The sequence below is a fragment of the Macrosteles quadrilineatus genome, unplaced genomic scaffold, assembly GCF_028750875.1.
Source record: "Macrosteles quadrilineatus isolate MER2022 unplaced genomic scaffold, UCM_ALF_1.0 Scaffold_1__1_contigs__length_201487025, whole genome shotgun sequence".
In the NCBI taxonomy this organism is placed as follows: domain Eukaryota; kingdom Metazoa; phylum Arthropoda; class Insecta; order Hemiptera; family Cicadellidae; genus Macrosteles; species Macrosteles quadrilineatus.
The window spans coordinates 31,127,331-31,147,269 of NW_026542594.1; the positions used below are offsets into that span (position 1 = coordinate 31,127,331).

At 37.6% G+C, this 19,939-nt stretch overlaps 1 protein-coding gene across 1 annotated transcript in view; it reads left to right on the plus strand.

Annotated features, from left to right (window-relative positions):
* Positions 1 to 19,939, plus strand: part of LOC128981962 (uncharacterized) — a 206,328-nt gene that overhangs the window by 38,072 nt on the left and 148,317 nt on the right. Inside the window, exon 2 of the mRNA XM_054400977.1 lies at positions 12,435 to 12,526. Within this exon, the coding sequence (XP_054256952.1) occupies positions 12,437 to 12,526 (90 nt within the window). The 5' untranslated portion in view covers positions 12,435 to 12,436. The remainder of the gene's footprint in view (positions 1 to 12,434; positions 12,527 to 19,939) is intronic.

Sequence of the window (19,939 nt, forward strand, 5' to 3'; positions counted from 1 at the left end):
GAAAGTAAAGGAGCGCTTCTACTGGGCTAATCAGAAAGACGACGTCATAGACTGGTGCAGAAGGTGTGCGACATGCGCAGCATCAAATGGCCCTGTCAACAAACGAAAAGCCCCAATGAGGAAATACAACGTGGGTGCCCCGTTTGAGCGCATCGCCATTGACGTAGCAGGACCGTTCCCCATGTCTGATTCTGGAAATAGATTTATTTTGGTTGCAATGGATTACTTCAGCAAATGGGTAGAGGCCTATGCATTGCCTAACCAGGAAGCGGTAACAGTTGCAGATATATTAATCAAGGAAATGGTGAGCAGATTTGGCGTCCCGCTCGAACTTCATTCTGACCAAGGAAGAAATTTTGAGTCAGCAGTATTCTCCAGAATGTGTGAAGTTCTTGGTATCCGGAAGACTCGAACAACACCCCTGCACCCACAGTCAGATGGCATGGTAGAACGCATGAACAGGACGATGGGAAGATATCTGTCAAAAGTTGTCTCCGAACATCAGCGGGACTGGGACCAATACCTGCACCTGTTTCTACTTGCGTATAGTAGTTCTGTCAACGAAACCACCGGCCAGACTCCAGCCAACGTAGTTTTCGCCCGAGAGCTCCGTCTTCCATGCGACCTACAGTATGGCTTGAAGCCAGACGAATGTGTGGTTGGCGAGGACTACGTATCTAATCTGCGGAAGAGGATGGACGAGATACATGAGAAAGTCCGTCGCAACATATCTGGAGCAAGCGACAGGATGAAGGAGAGGTACGACGTGAAGGCCGAGAAAGGAGGGTTCACACCTGGAGACCTCGTGTGGCTACACAATCCTCGAAGGCGTCGTGGATATTCACCAAAACTCCAGAACTCGTGGGAAGGACCTTATGAAGTTATTTCCCGTCTAAATGACGTCATCTACCGGATTAAGAATCAACCAAATGGCAAACCCAAAATAGTCCATTTCAACAGGCTTGCACCCTACAAAGGAGATCACGGCCAACAAGATGAACAACAAGTTCACAACATCTCAACCGAACCAAGAGACGTCGTGCCCGAAGAACGTGTAAAGGCGGAATTGAAACTGTTATATAAGGACCTCTTCACCTTGCCAGTGGATTATGCCTTGGCCCACTGCGTAGCAGAAGACCTGAGAGCGTCGCGAGGTTTAGCCACAGTCTTCAGGAAAAAGTTTGGAGGGACGGAAGATCTTGAGCGTCAGAGACCCGCCATTGGCACCACCCTTCACCTGAAGCGCAATGGACAGAATTTGTTCTACTTCGTTACGAAGGAAGCGTCAAGCCAGAAGCACTCCTACGAATCGTTGAAGAAAAGCCTGAAAGACCTGCGAGACAAACTTCTTCGGATTGGAATCAAAAAGCTTGCTATTCCCAGGCTGGGATGTGGTTATGACGGTCTGGAATGGAGGATTGTGAGAAAAATGGTACAGGAACTTTTTAAGGACACTGGCATCGAAATTGTGGTCTGCGTATACAACCCATGGGGAGCCTCCGTTGGACCAGAAGATCGCAAGCTTTATGGGAAATCTGTTCTGGGGCAGAACAGTCTTAAGGAGGGGGTAATGTTACAAGTCAGGAGCCCCGCGCAACAATAGCCAGGCGCCGTCTCAAAAGGGTTGTTTGTTTACACGGTTCTCCGAACGCGCCAGTGATAGACAATAGACCCATGTCAACGGACTACGTCAATAGGGGGTTTGACATCTCCAGAAGCTTCCACGGCGATCTGTAAACACCTTTGTCTAGCCTACGAGTAGTCTCTAGAATGTTCTACGGAAAGCTTATATAAGGGACCGTCTTCCGGCACACGGCAGTTGAGTTGAGTTAAGTCTTCCGAGAATCATCGAAGCGACGGCACGCCGGTGTGAGTGACCAGTGCTAGTGGCAGTGACAGTGCTAGTGACAGTGAGAGTAACAGTGTAGTGACACTAGTGACAGTGTAGTGACAGTGTTGTGACAGAGTAGTGATAAATCCTGTAAAGGTTAGCTGTAAGTAGAATCTTTAGCTAGGTTAGATAGGGATAGTTAGGTGTTAGGTAACTGTAATATCTGTAAATATAGAATAATTAGTGTAAATAAATAGTTATAATAAAATCGCCAAGTTTTTATTGTAAAGAACCTGTTAAGCCCGTAACAGTATATATAGTCAACGGTAGTACGCAGTAGGTTAGATTTTTCGTTAGCTATTGTGTATCTATTGGTCTGAACCTCACAGAGTAACACGTGCTACCCAGTTGCATAAGTGAGTATTTACATAACGTCGTTACCTAACTGCAATAAATGCATTACAGTACAGTGGACAATAAACTCCACCAAGTAAGGTCGACGCCAGTTCCATAGCATACAGTTCGGCCCCCGTCGTGTGCACAGGATTACGTCTGCACCATATGTGGTGGTAACTTCGGCACGGAACTACTTTATTCTTAATCTTATTGTTTGACTACAATCGGACCAAACCTCTTGTCATTGCTTCAAGTTGTTCCTGCTTAGTTGGATTAGATTGTGCAATAGAGTAAGAAACTGTTTTGTATAGGAAAAATCATATTGGTTCTTTTGATTCGCTGCCAACGGTTATAGTAAATGCACGTTAACTACGTGGCTTTTATAGCGAACCAACCGTTTTATCCTGTGCATAAGGGAATTTGAGCTCAAGCTTTAACTTGGGAAATCTATTCGATGATTTCTGCGGTAAGTAATGTATAAAACATTTGTGTAAACGTAAACCTCGTTCCAATATCTGAAGTATTAATCAAATTATTCTGATGTGCCACTTCATCTCTTGATTCTAGTTCGAGAAGATGCGCAATATTCGTCTCGGAACATATGATTATCCAGATCAAATCCAATTAGCTATTCGAAAAGTTAACTGTGTTTGAAAGCAGATTCGCGATTTAATTTAAGATATATTCGCACAAGTCACCGTCCCGCTCAATCGTTATTAGCGATCTGTGGTCTGTGGGATGTAGTCAACAATTAACACATCAAGTGTTGGCACCTCTGCGAATTAATCAGCTGTTCTTTCTGTTCAACAATCAGCTGTGACCGCCCTCTGCCACACCTTGACCTACCACAGAGCAAGGTTAAGTGGGAAGGACAGTCTTTGTTTTGTACAAGTAGTATTAATGAAGAACAGGTCAAGAACCAAACGCATTTGTACTTTATGATTAAGTGAAGCATTGTTTGCCTGAGGAAGTCTCTGTTTGTTTTTGATGGATCGATTAGTTAGTCGCTCGTCTAAAGTTCTAGTAAAAAATATGTTGTAAAAATTACCGATTTTGGAGTCAGCTTTGGTGTGACTATAGAAGTTTGATATATTACAATGTCGGACCTACAGCATCTTCTCCCACATTCCAAGACATCACTATCTCATCGTATCGCCTCCACCTGATGGCGATAACACCTGCACCACGTCATACGTTATCTACGGCCCCAAATATCAAAGCATGTCGCCATTTTTATACCACTTTCACCACATCTCTGTTGCGAGTTGCCAGTTCTAGATCACTCGCATTCCTGGTCAAGAATGCAGCAGTTGGTAAATGGAGCAGCTAAATATCTTGGTGCAACGTTTGTAAAGTTGTTGTTGAATAGTTTATATGAGTTTTGCTAGTTCTCATATTGTATGTGCATACCCTGGATAGGATTATTTCAATGGTTCATATAGTAAAACAATTTAGATATTAATAGTATGATTGGCATGAGTCCTAAAAGTATACGCTATTCTTTAAAACCATTCTCATACCTCATTAATCCTTATTTACAATTTATCACATAAATCACATTTTACTAGAACCTCCAAACTCACAGGACTAGAAGTAATAGAATTTACAATACAATTTACTATCATACTTAACAAGTGTGTAATGGTGGTAGAACTTTATACAGAACCCTTTGCTCGCTGGCTTGGCATATATCGAGCTTAACCCGTTTAGATTGTACTATAGAGGCTATACTGTGTTACATGGCCATACTCTGTAGTAGGTGTGATCATGATAATGCCAAGTACAAGTATAGGTGACATGTGAAACGGACACCTCGGGCCACTCGTGAGGGACTGGAGACGGTCAATATACTGGCCTGTAACTAGGTCATATAACCAGGCGAATCAATCACATTCCGAATTGTAAATTTGATTAATTTCAATTTCAAATAAGGGTTTCACGGACAAATTTTACCTACTTAATTGTCTGGGTAGCTTACAAAGCTCGCCTTCAAATCTGAAAGTCGCTGGTTTGATTTTGGATGAAGTTTCCATTAGTGTAGAGTAGTAGGGGGACCTGGTTTAGACCTTTTCATTTACAAATAGGTATAAAACATGCGACGCTGCCTACGATGCACTGGAAAAATAATAAAATTAAAAGTGCGTGCAGTCGCAACCGTTTGCCAAGGATAGCTCAGCCTACAATGGCTGGGTAAAGTTCCAGGGTCTGCGGTAAGGTCAGGGAAACCACTAGGCCAAAAGCCGGGTCTAACCGGTATAGGACTGGCTCATACAGGGGCACTGTGAACAAGTTAAAACAAGTCACCAAAACAAACGTGCAATAATCACTACCAGGCCTACACCGATTCTCCACACTCCTAGGGGGTCGTTGCTGACTACGCAACTCGGGCTTTGTCTTAACTATCCAATAGTTCACTAGACACAAACACTCGCCTCCTCACTCTAAGAGATCCACCACTAGAATGTCCGTTCTAGCTATCCTGAAAATCTAGGATATCCCAGGCTTATCGGCACTGATAAGCCGGGTCAAAGGGCGCTCGCTTGCCTCGCTGCCGCCACTCGCTCACCTCAACAATCGGTGCGCGGCCAAATAGCAAATATTTACCCCCCTAGGAAAATAACTCGTTACAAACAATTAATAATCAACAGTTTATACTTTTCCTCAATTAGTGTATTTTGGTACATGTATATCTGAAGTACTTTGAGAATCGTTTTAAAGTAGCAAAAAAAGGTTTTGTGTAGTTGCGATTATATGAGGATAAAGTAACAACCATCAGAGTCGAACGGTCGAAATGGTCGAACACGGGAGCCTGACCATGGCTTCCGGTAAGGGCTTCTTAAAGTATTCGAGGGAGCATAGCTTTCATATTTAGACTGCCGAATAGGGGTTCTATTACGTAAAAAAATCTAAAATACGACATTATGATTACTGTACTGTGAGAACTATCCTGAAGGAAATTGACGGTAGCGAGTATTCACTCACTATTCGTAATTTGGATCATTACAGGTAAATCCCTTAGATCAGACCTCTGAGTGGTTGAGGGGTCAGGAGGAGGTTACAGCTGATAAGATCAACTTTCACTGTCGAGACCTTTGCTGTAAGTCCTACACACCCCGTCCGGCGCCAATACTGCAAATACTGTATACTGGTGTTACCATTGACTTTTGCATACTGAGTCCGGAGACTGCGGCTATATAGACAGTTATTGAGAATTGCTGAAAATTACATACTTAATATTGCGGCTACATGGAGTAATTACAACCCAATTCATTATTTTCAACACCTGTATTTTAAAGAGGTTGGAAGCTCTTGCAAAAATCAAATCACACTAGACGCTATTGCTTGTCTAGTAAACTCCGAATAACGAGCAAACTATAGAAAACCAAAAAAACTATACTAACCAACTAACTAGTACAGTAATTAAAATCAAACTGATGTTGAAAATGTAAACCTGAATATAAATAGTTCAACTTATGAAATTAGAAGATGAAATCACACTTATGTAAAAGTTTAAGTGCACCAATACGTATTACTCTATACTATGATATCATTATGTGCACTCTTGATATTCGTCTGCCAACACAGTGTGCACCCCTCATGTCAGACAGTTTTGTCAGACTATTAACGCGTTTGACCTCAGCATCCATAAACCTAAAATGAAAACGAATCGCGCATTCTGTCGGGTAAATCGGCCCGCCCATCTTCAACACGCACTGACGCCAATAACTCTTGAGTACGTGAGTTAGTTAAGAGCCTCGCGGCGGCGCGGAGAGTTAAGCAGAACCATATTGACCGTTCAAGGATGCCGGCTCATGGGGAATAACTCATTTAGAGGTACGCCAAGTGATAGATTTTAATCGTCTAATTTTACCAGGAAAGTGTAGACTAGTAATTGCAAGGCGGTTGATCAGATTCATTCACAGCCGTCGAGATAGCATCTCACCTCCCACGGACGGCGAGTCTTACCTAAGCTGTTGTTGCTTTTATAGTTGCCACTTGGAGGCTGTGAGGAAAACCAGAAACTGGTATCAAGGGTTTAGTGGAGAGAGGCAAGCTTTTTGTCCACAGTAATTTATATGTAATTTATATATTATGATTTATATAATAATTTATATTAAAAACGTCCTATCCTGTAATTTTCTTCTTTTAAACTAAACTTCTGTCAAACCATGGCACGTAAACGAACAAGGATTACAAAATTTTGTTCCTAAATGACATAAAAAATATAAGGATAAATAACCTCAAATTAAGATCAGAAATCATCAGTGTGAAAGGATGACTTCAAGGTTTTGTGTCATAAACTCTCTATCTACCATTATAATTTGTTTTTAGCAAATAATAACTCGCCTTTAACCAACTGCTTGTCATCACAAAACGACTTGCTCCTCTTTTTAATGCACAGCTAATTCTATTTTTTGCATTCACCAGTCGTTGTCCCGCGATGTCCCAGCTGTTAAATACAGTTTACAACAGGAGGCCTTGACAGTGGCAGTGACAGCTGGGTATTAGAAACCCATTACTGCGGAGTCGTGTTTTCTCCTGAACTCAGAACCAGCGTGAGAACCTAGAACAGCTTCCATGGATTTGTAAGCAAAAACACAAAACATTTTGTTAACAAGAGCTCCATGGTATTAAGAGGTTCTCTATCCAAGATTTGGTTCTGTGATGTATGAGAGTGTATGAGTAAAGAAGAGTATTGCGAAGTATAATAAGTTAATTCTGTATATTATGATATAATCTGGTGTATTATAAGGCTGTCCGATTTATAGACTGGTACAACAATTGTTGTGAGGCACACAGATACTGTCGGAGAAAATCTATTAACAGTAAGGGAGGGAGGCTGTGACGTGTTCAAGGATTGTTTTTAAATAACAGGTGCTCCAAAAGCATGAGGCTTCTCGTATACACAATTACTTGATCCCGTATACAAAAAGATGGTATGGTACTTGAGTAGTAGTGAAATTGAAGAGTTGTCCATTGGAGTCAATCTAAAGTCAATACTAGGAGGAGTATCTACATTAAAATCCTAGGAGATAATCCGATATATAAGTTTCTAAAATGCAGGGTAAATTCAATATACTAGGAAGGGTATCACAAGCTTACACCGACTTAGAGGTACAACGACATACGAGAATATATATCAAAAGATTAGGAGGTTCTCGGATATATGAGGAGGAGTACCTAAAGCATAAGAGGTACCCTGGTATACAAGGCGGAGTACCTAAAACATAGGAGGTACTCTGATATACGAAGAGGAGTACCTAAAACATAGGAGGTTCTCTGGTATACGAAGAGGAGTACCTAAAACATAGGAGGTTCTCTGGTATACGAAGAGGAGTACCTAAAACATAGGAGGTTCTCCGATATACAAGGAGGAGTACGTAAAACATAGGAGGTTCTCCGATATACGAGGAGGAGTACGTAAAACATAGGAGGTTCTCCGATGTACGAGGAGGAGTACGTAAAACATAGGAGGTTCTCCGATATACAAGGAGGAGTACGTAAAACATAGGAGGTTCTCCGATATACGAGGAGGAGTACGTAAAACATAGGAGGTTCTCCGATGTACGAGGAGGAGTACGTAAAACATAGAAGGTTCTCCGATATACGAAGAGGAGTACCTAAAACATAGGAGGTTCTCCAATATACGAGGAGGAGTACGTAAAACATAGGAGGTTCTCCGATGTACGAGGAGGAGTACGTATAACATAGGAGGTTCTCCGATGTACGAGGAGGAGTACGTAAAACATAGGAGGTACTCTGATATACGAAGAGGAGTACCTAAAACATAGGATGTTCTCTGGTATACGAGGAGGAGTACGTAAAACATATGAGGTTCTCCGATATACGAGGAGGAGTACGTAAAACATAGGAGGTTCTCCGATGTACGAGGAGGAGTACGTAAAACATAGGAGGTTCTCCGATGTACGAGGAGGAGTACGTAAAACATAGGAGGTTCTCCGATGTACGAGGAGGAGTACGTAAAACATAGGAGGTACTCTGATATACGAAGAGGAGTACCTAAAACATAGGAGGTTCTCTGGTATACGAAGAGGAGTACCTAAAACATAGGAGGTTCTGCGATATACGAGGAGGAGTACGTAAAACATAGGAGGTTCTCCGATATAAAGAATATCTAGAACATGGTAGGTTCAATGTATAACTTAATCTATGTTGTGGAATTCAATACAAATAAACAATTAACACAACACAACAAATACAAATTAAATAAACAACACAAAATATAACGGATTATTTCCTTTTCGACGACTGAATCACGCTAATGTTGTTGTCTCAAGGTTTGCCAAGCTCACTTATTCTGCTGAAGACCTCTGACTAGGTTATTATGTACTCTGATAGTTCCTCGGTATATTATCACGAAGTTCATACATTATGTTTTATAATTATCAGTGAAACAACCCGTATCGAATATAGCTTAGTGAACATCAGTCGTATAAATCAAAGAATTATCCTCCAGCCGTGTAGATTATCTAATAGATTATACGAGCCAGTGAAGTGCGACATAAGCGGCTCTTGAAGTATAAATTACTCGGAGGGTCCAAGGACGAGGCAGGTCCGTATCACAAGGTCATAGTGATAACGGTAATGCAGCAGGTAGAATAGCTGCATCAATGCAGCATGCAGCATGCAGCATGCAGCTGACTACAACACGTCACGGTCCATCGCAGCGACGACCGCATGTCAATGTCATCTGCATCAGTGCGACGGTGCATACAATGTTGCCGGGAAATATCATGCTTTGTCAAGCGTCCAGCCACTTGCAACCAACTCTTTGGTGTAAGATAAGAGGACAAGTTTGCAAATAAATAGTGCATTTGTAGTTGGGCTCATTTTTGGTCTTAGGAAAATTATTACAGTAGTTAAAATACCAGGCGTTTATCGGGAGCAAAGTAAACACTGCTACAAACTACTCAACTACGATCCGTTCAATAAGACGTTGATTGATATTTGCGATTCGATGTTTCTAAAGTATGGATACTATAACAATTACTACTTATATCTACATTACACTTACAGTTATTTACGTTTTACAATAAATAAAAGTTTCCGTTTATATTTAACTAACAATTTTTTTATAGACATGCGAACCTTCTAAACTAACATTAGTTTTCAAACCTTCAAACTCAAATTTAGGTCTTTTAGTTAACTAGTCAATATAGCAATAGCAAATTCAAGGCATACTATACAGTTGTGTGTATAGCCACTAGTTGTCTAGATATATAGTTAAAAGTGGCATAAAGTGTAAGATAAACAAGTTAGTTATAAGTATTGTATTACACCAAAACAATATTCACATTAATACTTTGAGCAACCAGCTTAAATTATAATATTTAAAACTAATTTTAGAGTCTGTTGGTAAAACTGGTAATTTTGCTCAAACCATAGATTAAAGGGTAAAACTGATTATGCATTCCGTCATGCGTGAAACAGCCGCGTCGTGATCAAGTCAGCACAAGTTGAAGAAGTCGTATTTTATAGATTACTAGCTGTGTGCCCGTTCTACGCACGGGGATCTTATAGTAGTCAGTTGAAACCTTCTTATATTAAGAGCAGTTGGTTTGCATATTTTCAGATATGCTGGCAAAACTATTATATATACACCTTCACAAATACAGTATCTGACAGTTTCAAGCCAAAACAAACGCTTCGCAATTAAATGCCATGTCACCCCATATGTTAGTCCATATGTTAAATCCAATGATTAAACTAAAAAGCCCTAAGGTAGGTTCCTTAGGTAAGTTACTTTCCACAATGGTTAACAGTATTTAAAGTACTACCTCAACCTCACCATTTAACACTTTATTCGGGTTGACATTTTCATTATCAAAGGTGCTCAACTTGTCCTTTTCGTGACACTAAGAAATAAGGACATTAATGCGTTACCAACAGACATACACACAAAAATACAGAACTTAATTAGGGAATTTGTTACGTTTTAAGCATAACAAAGTACATATAAAATTAATATTTGAAATCTTTGTCAATGTCATCAAATTTTATCATTACCCTACAATTTATATTTGCTTGGACCGAAGACGACGCGAAATGCTGTCGAAATGACTGCTTACTTTATGAAATGAAGTACTATAGACGATTTAGATTGGTAATTTATAATACAAATTACCAAAATAGGCCACGAACTATTAATAAATAAACAACGTAAATCGTAAACAATTCACGATGGTTTGCTAAACAAATGTTTTACTTAAATGAGTTATCATTTTCTTAGCATAAACTAACATTTTGGAATCCATACAGAAAAAGCAAAACTTATACAGTTAAGACATCAATTAAACTGAATACGACTGTATAAATAAGGGTGCAATACCAACGATAACTAATTTGTAAATTACAGTGATGTGTTGATACGTAAAAATGATTCTTGCTGCTACCAATAGTTCTAAGGAAAAGAACCAGTACCAAAAACCAACGTTTACTGTTAGCAACTAAAGTACATTCGACCAATTAAATGCGTTAATCAAGTCCCAAGGTTATTGGTTTCTTGGTTTTGAATTTTCTCGTAAAAAGTTTTCGGCAATCAAAGTTATTTCCCATTAATTGCTTTATTCGTAAACAACTTTTAATGTAGGCCTAAACTTATTGGTGTCAGTTTGAAAAAAAAAAACAACCTTAAACAACTTTTTGTTATTTAATAGATTACGTATTCTCTAAACAATGATTGGTATATCTATTAACATTAGAAAGAAATGTGACAAAAATCACACGATTCTGGGTTTTTGGACGTTTGTAATTTTATTTCTTAAGCAGGGAGGCCGTGTATTCTAGGGAAAAGTACCGGTATCAAGGATCGTCGTCAAAAAGGTTGTTATGAATAATTGGGTAGGCGTAAGTACCCAAGAGATGGGCTATGGGCCTATTGGCTGTATGGCCCAGCGATTGCATCACACGGTGAGTAGGAACAGAAAGTGACACATTGGAAAAGCGAGTTTAGCATCATCCATAAACCGTAAACCTCTGTTAATCACCCACTGCAGTTGTTTACTTTACACTTTACACAACCGCCATTGAAGTGCCGTCAATGAGTGGAAACCTTGTTTGTAAGCTATTGGCGACGATCATTAATAAATTTAAGTTTCCCAGCCCTATACAACACTGATTCAAGGTCTTCTTTCTGGTTATCTAACCTCAAGAACAATTTTATACACAAAGAATATCTGGGTCCTGACCTGGATGACGCCTAGTTATTTAATTTCATTTACGGTTACACTATATTATTCCACTTGCGATTAATTAAATCCGTTATGTAAGAAAAACGTTTTTAATCTCACTTGGTTAGGATTTGCCTTCTAAATGTGATCGGAAATGGTTGTGGTATTTGTAAACAACATTTGTAAACATATCAGTGACAGCTAGAAAAAATAATCTTGATCCGAACAGCTGTTCGTTATTTCATAGATGATTATGTGATAAAAATTGTACGACAACTTGACAAAAATCGCACAAAACTGCATTTTTGAACGTCCGTAATTTTATTTACAAAGTAGTGATGCCATATTTTAATGGCTAAAGACACTCTCGCCAATCCAGTGAATACATTAAAATGACTTGGATCGTGATAGGTACTCTCGTTTTCCTGGAGAAGATTGCGTTAAATGCCATCTTGAGTGTTACAGAAAGACAGACAGACAGACAGAAATTTAGATGAGACTTGTTTCGGCTTCTTTAATGTATAAAACGTAAAAATAACCTAAAACTTTATGATTCTGAGCAATGTACAGACAAAACTCTAATTTTATTTATATAGATAGGATGTCCATCGTGAGATCTTTCTTGTATCATTCGGGAAATCTAGTTTTAATAAGCGGACCAAGATTGTTGGATTCGATTAAGATTTGGAGAAATAAATTCGTGACAAATATATCCCTCAACAACATTTCGTATGAACCTGTACACCTTTGTTTGAATGTTCGTTACGTATAAAGGAAATTGATTGTATGTTTTAGTATTGGAATTGGATGAACAAACTTCTAAAATTTTAAACCCCTCGAAAGTCATAAGTGGTTAGATTACAGAGCTCCTTAATTTTTAATGGTGCTGTAAACTAAATCTAAAGAGTAAACCATTTGTTACAGTTATACTAAGCATGTCTGTTGATGTATCGTGGTCTTACCCACCCAAAGTAAAGCTATGTGTGTGTATAAGTAAAGTTATGTGTTTGTTACAGTTATGACTGAGGTGGCCAGCGGAGGCCTACAGGTGCTCTCTGTACAACGCTACGAGGCCCCGGCCCCTGCAAACCTCCCACCTCAACAACTGGTATGTATACGTTACATTAAACTGACCAATTCAATTATAAAAGTACTGTACTTTGAGATTGATTTTTATATTTTATACAGCCGAAACTGCTAGGATTTAGATTGTGAGGAGTAGTTTTTACGTTTGTGCCTGTTTCACTTGGTGTTATTAGTAAAGCTATGCATTTAGGCCATTTGCGTACAAACAATTCCCTTTTTCTATAATCACTAACAACTGACCATTTTCTACCATGGGATATTTTAATGCATGAGGTCTTTTAATGGAAACAATACTGTCCCCTTTTGTTAGGTGTGATGCATCTATCTCTACACAATCAAGAATTCGTTAACTTGTAAGATATAATACTGCAATGTCATAACTGATAAATTTGGGACATATTACATTTCCAGCCACCAAAGGGTCCTAAGGTGTTTACTACAGTATAATACCTTTGACTATTAATACAACTTCTGTATCCAATCGTCAATGATAATACCTAGGTGTGTTTATTTTTCTGAATTATTGTATTAAATGAGTCATTATTTAGAAATTTATAAGGTAGTAAAATCTCAGTTGCTTAAATCATGATTGCAACCTTCATACAAGTTCACTGAAATGTTGGTCTGGACTCGCAACTATTATGTCACCTCATACGCCATGTAATCTCACCAAGTTTCATATGGTCGGCATAAACCGCAATTACCCGTTTTACTTCTGCAATTCAATCTCCTGCAGTTTTCTTCATAGTCTGGGTAATAATTAAAACACTCAAGTCCTACTTCTCACTGTCATTCTACTGAAATCTAATTATCTTGGAGGAGATTTCTGCCTGTGGTTGGCCAGTGGTAGAAGGTTGTAAATGTTTGCTTAGTAATTTATCTCCCAAGTTGAATATTTTCACAATGTTTTATTACATTACAATGTTTAGGTATTCTTTCCGAATATCATTATTAGGGTAGGTATTAGGGTACAGTATTAAGCAGATAAACATAATTTCCCATTGGTTAATTATGTTTATGATTTAATATCTGTAAACGAAAGTGACATTAGTGTTATGCAACTTTTACGTTTTGAATTGCATAGATATTGAAATAAATATTTGATAAATGTTATCCTCTCTAGAATTTTCAGTTTTATTACAGCACTGGGAGAAACCATTCAAGACAGGGGGTTTTGTTTTCAGGCCAAGAATTTTGATGTCTCACGCCACCGGAATAATAAAGTCTTCTTTTAACACTTTCGTTCCCACGTAGGCTACTCGAGTTGTCAGTGAAATATAAATAAGCTGCGTGTCGGCATATAGTACATCTATTGTACTTTCCCTGAGATTAAACTTTGACTTTGTATTTTAATCCCAAACATTAAAATGAAAATGGGCTATTCATTTAAACCCCCTTCCGTCAATATAAAATTTCGACTTTTAGATAAGTGGACGTCCAATATTATATGGACCAGCTGTAGCCTATTTCTTATAACATTCACGCAGTGCGCTGCTGTTCATAATTCTATGTTCTCCTACAGAGATAGTTGATGTGACATTTATATCTTGATCTTGCGACTTCAATACCATTTTTGAAGCTGAAGCTGACAACAAGTTGTCCTATCAGTTTTAAAAGGTTAAAAAGTTGGCGCATTTGTCCAGTTATATACATTAGTGCAAACTACGTAAGTTCTAAAACTATCGACGACTTTAACATGATTATGGAATGTCCAGTTTTCCGTAGTTAAGGCTTGTGAGTTATTGGAAATGAGGAAAATCATTCGAACTTGCTATATTTATTTAGTAAATGAATTTACACAATGAAGACAAAAATATTTTTCACAGTTGAAATTACACTTTTATTGCAAAATGTTCTTGTTTCCATTCATCATCATTTTTCGTAGGATACCCCTTTGTGAGATCTAGAGTGCAGCTTGCATATACAGTATTAGCCAACAACATACAATACAATGTGAACGGGCGATCAGTTGATGGATCGACCACAGCCGTGTCTCCGATAATGAACATTTTTAATCTGCATCTACGAGCGGCCCAGGTCACGCTCTCCGGGCAACTGTTTCTCAAGTCTCAAATTCTGTTTCACAATTGCCGATCCATTTTTCATCTTAGGGTGAGCAAATGTTAATAAGATACAGAATTAGAAACACTTGCGTAAAGGGCCTGTTGGACCGTTACTGGGTTACTTTGGAAACTGTGATTAATTTGTTCGGTTGTTTCTATTACAGTTGGAGTCAATGGAGTTCAAGCGTTTGCCTGAGGATTCATTTTTTGCCATCTCTAGATTAGTTTTTCTCAGTTAACAAACACGAACTTATCACGTTAGCATTAACCAAAGTTTGTTTTGTGGTTTTGTTGACTGTAAGATTGTCCCGGTATGAAGTCATTAAATTATTCTTTTGTCAACTGTATGCTTATGCATGTTATGTTAGTTTCAACACATCTTGCTCTATGTTTTATTTCGGGAGCGCAGACCGGTATGCCCCGGCGCTGAGTGGGGACTTTAATGCCCCTTTTGCATAGAATGGAAGGCACGCCTAGCATTCCTTTGAACGTCCTTGGTGTGTTTTCATTATTACGATTGCAATCCCACGCAGCGCTGAGTTTAATTTGACGTGCCCATTAATTGTCAGCCCATTATGTTAATGGGCTCGTAAATTTTTGTAATTGAATATAATGCCATACGTGTAGTATAAACATAAACTTTGTCTATCGTTTGACTTGTCAAGGGTTTTGTTTTCGTTTCTAAAACAAGGCGATGATGATGTGTGATGTATTTAAATATTATACGTATAATACAAATCAAACAATAATTGCAATGGGGATTTTCCGTAGCCTAAGTTCTTTTATAATTTATTTAAAATAGCATTGATCTACTGTACTACCTTAAGAAATATGCCTTTGAAATTAACTTTGAATACACTACGCCGAATACGCTAGATTTATGTGGACGTTATTTTCTGTGAACTTAAGTAAATAAAAAATTATTTTGGTTAGTTATTTTTATTTTATTTACTAGTTATTTGCACACTATTGAATGCAAAGTCTTGGAATGTACAATAGGGGTGATTAACCTTGAGTTTCTAGTTTAGACAGTAATCAGGAACGTCACATATCGGGAAGGCAATTTGTTATGCCACATGACATCAATTTCGCTCAGTAATAACATACTTGACATTTTCCACCCACTTAAATTAACGTTATCTAATCAATCAAGTTAACTTTTACGATGGTGCTAATTTGTTACACAGATTTGATAACAAATATTATGTTTATGGAACGGATATTCATTTACAGCTTTTTTACGTTTACTTATCAAGTGTCAAATCTCCCACCGAGTTTTGGATTAAGGTTATGATTAATACGATGAGTGTGTAACTGATTACGTTAATTTAAGTTCTGAAAATCCGTCAACATACACCTGCTATTTGGCGCCATTGCATCTGAACAGATGTGAGTTTATGTTTCTTCGTGAGAGAAAAACTCCTTTTTATCCAGGCTACACTGAATCTTCAAATTAATAATAATGAAATATGTAGGCTGATAAGACTATACAATTTTAAAGTGAAACACGTGAGTATTAAATTTGTATTCATAACTATTCGAGCGTTTACAACATACATCGTGTTAGGTCCAATAGATACTGACTTTTGTTTGTTGGTCCAAACCCTTGACTTGTTACTATGTATTTTGATTACTGTAGTATCTAAAGATATTGACGACAATAGGGCGGGTGAACATGGACGGTTAGAGAAGGTTCTCTGTTCAACCTTGTAGTAATCTATTTCTGTAGATGACTGTGGAAGGAAACAATGGAGTAATAGAGCGCTGTATGGTGACAATACCATATTTTCTATAGTTGATGACAACATTTTGAAATATTGATAATCATTTAAAAATTGTAAGGGAATTTTGCTATCCAGGCTATAGGACAAATTATTGAATGGATCACTGTAGTGTAGGACTGTTCATACGATTACAGATATTACGGCTATTAAATTGTTGAATTTGTTGTAAATAATACAAACTAGTGGACCTGTTGCTCGAGTTCGAACAATTGCGTAGTAATATAGGCATTATCTTAAGACGAATATCAGTCATAATTTCCGATGACATTAAATGAGTTGACTCAAAGATTATGGAAATACTCACTATGCACATAACAGTTCAATATAATCAACATTTCTTGTAAATATCTTATCATTTTTGTCGCATTAGGTTGTCCAAAATGTTACTAATATTATAAATGTGAAAGTTTGTGTGTTTGTTTGTTTGTTTATTTGTTTGTTTGTTTGTTTGAAGTTCAATCACGCACTAACTACTGGTTGGATTGGGCTGAATTTGGTATGGTGATAGCTCACATTCCCGATTAACATATAGACATACTCTTATCTCAAAAGTGCTTTCGGGCTCCACCCAAGTGGCTCTGAAGTTTCCCATAATACCATGTTTACCTTATGAGTATTCATATTCAAAAGGAATTGAAGAATTTTGTCAGCTGTCTCAACTACAGAAGTTGGTTCTATGATATTTAATAGCATTAAAAGTTATAAAGTTTACCAACAGGGTGCAGCACTAATTTTTTCATTTATGACAACAGCTAATTTGAACCAAGCAGCAACAAAAAGCTGTGAGAACTATACTTTTTTCTATTGTTTATGTGCAGTGGTAGAACATTGTGGCTATGGTAGATGTGCTATACTATAGTTTACCGTAACTTTAAAGACACAAATTTTATCAAACCGTGTCCTCTCCTATTCTAAATGTAAGGTCATTTTGCAAATCTACACACCTAGACGAACATTCTGGTATATAATATGTGGGGTTAAATCTTAAAACAAAAAGCCTTATCGTTCACAAAGTTTCATGTAGCGTATGAATAATATAGAAGATAATCAGAAATAAGTAAAAAATTTGTTAGTGTTAATTACATGTACGTTCATACTAAACATTGATGTATTTTCATAACATTTATGACGCTGTAGTTTTCAAGACAGAACTCTGTAAAAATATTTTCCTTAATCGTACAAAACAATAAATTGATAGCATCGATATTCGAATCCATTTGAGACTTGACTTGAATAGCCTTGACCTTTGCCAAGTGGCACTTCGTATGCAAAACACCCGAAGACACTTATTCCCAAAACATTTGTGGCGGCGCGAGCCATATAGAGACGAAGTGCCCGGGGCGGGCGCCGTCAAAACGAAACTGCAACTCCCCCAAAAACTCGGAGGTCGCGGATAATGGACCCTTACAGGTTCGTCCGTGACCCATGAACTGACCAATCCGGGATGTCCAAGATAGAGGGAGGGTGGACTGCTCTGGCTTGAAGTATGATGAATTGTTGACCTCTACCTAATGACTACGTCACAATTTTGTAGAGATAAATTATTAGGCTTTAAAAAGAGAGGGAATTACTTTTTATGCCAGGGTCACATTATGTCATCATTATTTTAACTTGCTAAACTTACATTTTGACACATTGAAAATATTTTCACTTCAATTAGGATCAAATACATTTGCTAATAGCAAAACAAATGGCACTTAACCTGGGTTTCTTACCATTATACCAAAAGATCTCAATTATTAGTGTGTTTTGGTTTGTTCTTTTATGTTTGGAATTTTTACCATTAAAATTGAAATGATATAATGTAATGCAATTTAATTTTATAAAATAAATAGAGTCGAGGAAATTTTAAATGAGAAATCAATATTTAAATGACATGGGAAATCTTTTTAAATTCTATTAATCAACTTGGATTTTTTTTATATCTCATGTATCTTATCTATATATTAAAAGGCAAGCATGTTTCTTTAAAACCTTTTTCCTCAGCTCGTGTGAATCGCAGGGAAAATCTATGCATACCGTTGGAAAGATAGTTTTCTGTAGAAGTGCAGAATCTCTTTAAAAATTAAAACAGGCTCAAATATAAGCACAAAAAATGGATTTGAAATTTTAAAAAATTAACATGGGCTTTATGGGTTGCCATGCTGGTAACGAAATAACAACGAAATATAAACAGAAAATCAAAACGAATGGAAGAAATTACAATCACATGTTTTATTTACAGCGTGGGGTGAAAATAGAGGAGTCTGTACCTTTACATTCTATCCCCATGTTAAATTTGTCATCAGTGTTTTTTCTTTTAATTTGTCCTAGTTGATATGAGCCACCAACAGATTGCGCTGATCTAAATGACTGATTTTGTCGAATACACGATGTTTTTTACCAAGTCAAACTTATGGAATGACTTATTATGAGCTATAGCAACTGTTATGACCCATAAACTTAGTCAGCAACAACAAATAAGATAGAAAATAGAATTTGAGACACGCATTCGGTAACTGGCTCTCACAACTACAGGGTTTTAAATAAAAAATATGGCGACAGCTGGTCCATATTGATGGGATGTCTACTTCAGTATCCAATACGTCAATACGTGTACATTACATGTTTCTGGTCGAGTTTTCGACCACTGGAAGACCACTAGTCATTATTATTTCACTTCAATATTATAATAATGTACGGAAGATTTTTAAATTTGTTTCATTTTTATTTTATTTTATACTAGCTGTAACCCGCGGGCTTTGCCCCGTTTAACTTCTTAATTTTCAAGATTATCTCGTTCGCATGGCTCAATCACGTCCTGGTTGAAGTTTGTTCGCTACGCTCACTCACCTTTAGGTTGGAGCTCGTTCGCTGCGCTTACTTGCCTTCAGGTTAGCTCGTTCGCTACGCTAACTCGCCTCCAGGTTGAAGTTTGTTCGCTACGCTCACTCACCTTTTGGTTGCAAATTAGCTGTTGTCATAAATGTAAAAGAAATAATAGTGCTGCACCCTGTTGGTAATCCTTGTAACTTTAATGCTATTGAACATCATAGAACAGAACCAACTTGTTTAATTCAAACAGCTGTTAAGATTCAATAATTCCATTTCTCTTAAGGTTAACATGGGAAACTCCAGAGCCACTGGGGCGGAGCCCGAAAGGATTTTTGAAATAAGAATATGCCTATATGTTAATCGGGAATGTGAGCTATCATCATGCCAAATTTCAGCCCAATCCGACCAGTATTTTTCGCGTTCACTTGTCACAAACATACATCCATACATCCATACATCCAAACTTTCTCATTTATAATATTAGTAGGATTGTTAATGGACTATTCCTGCTTTAAGTGATAAGCCTAAAATAAAAATAGTTGACCATCGATATTATGAACTTTAATGAAAAGACAATATTTATTTACTATAGTTTTCGTTCTATACAACTTTATTACGTTGTGACATTTTAAGTAAACTTGAAAATAAAGAAAAAATATTACAAACAAAACTGCCCCCCTCAAAAAATCCGTGTAATATAGATATTTGTTCAGCTATAAGTAGTGAAATTGTTACAATATGCTGATACTGAACAACAGACATCGGTGAAATACA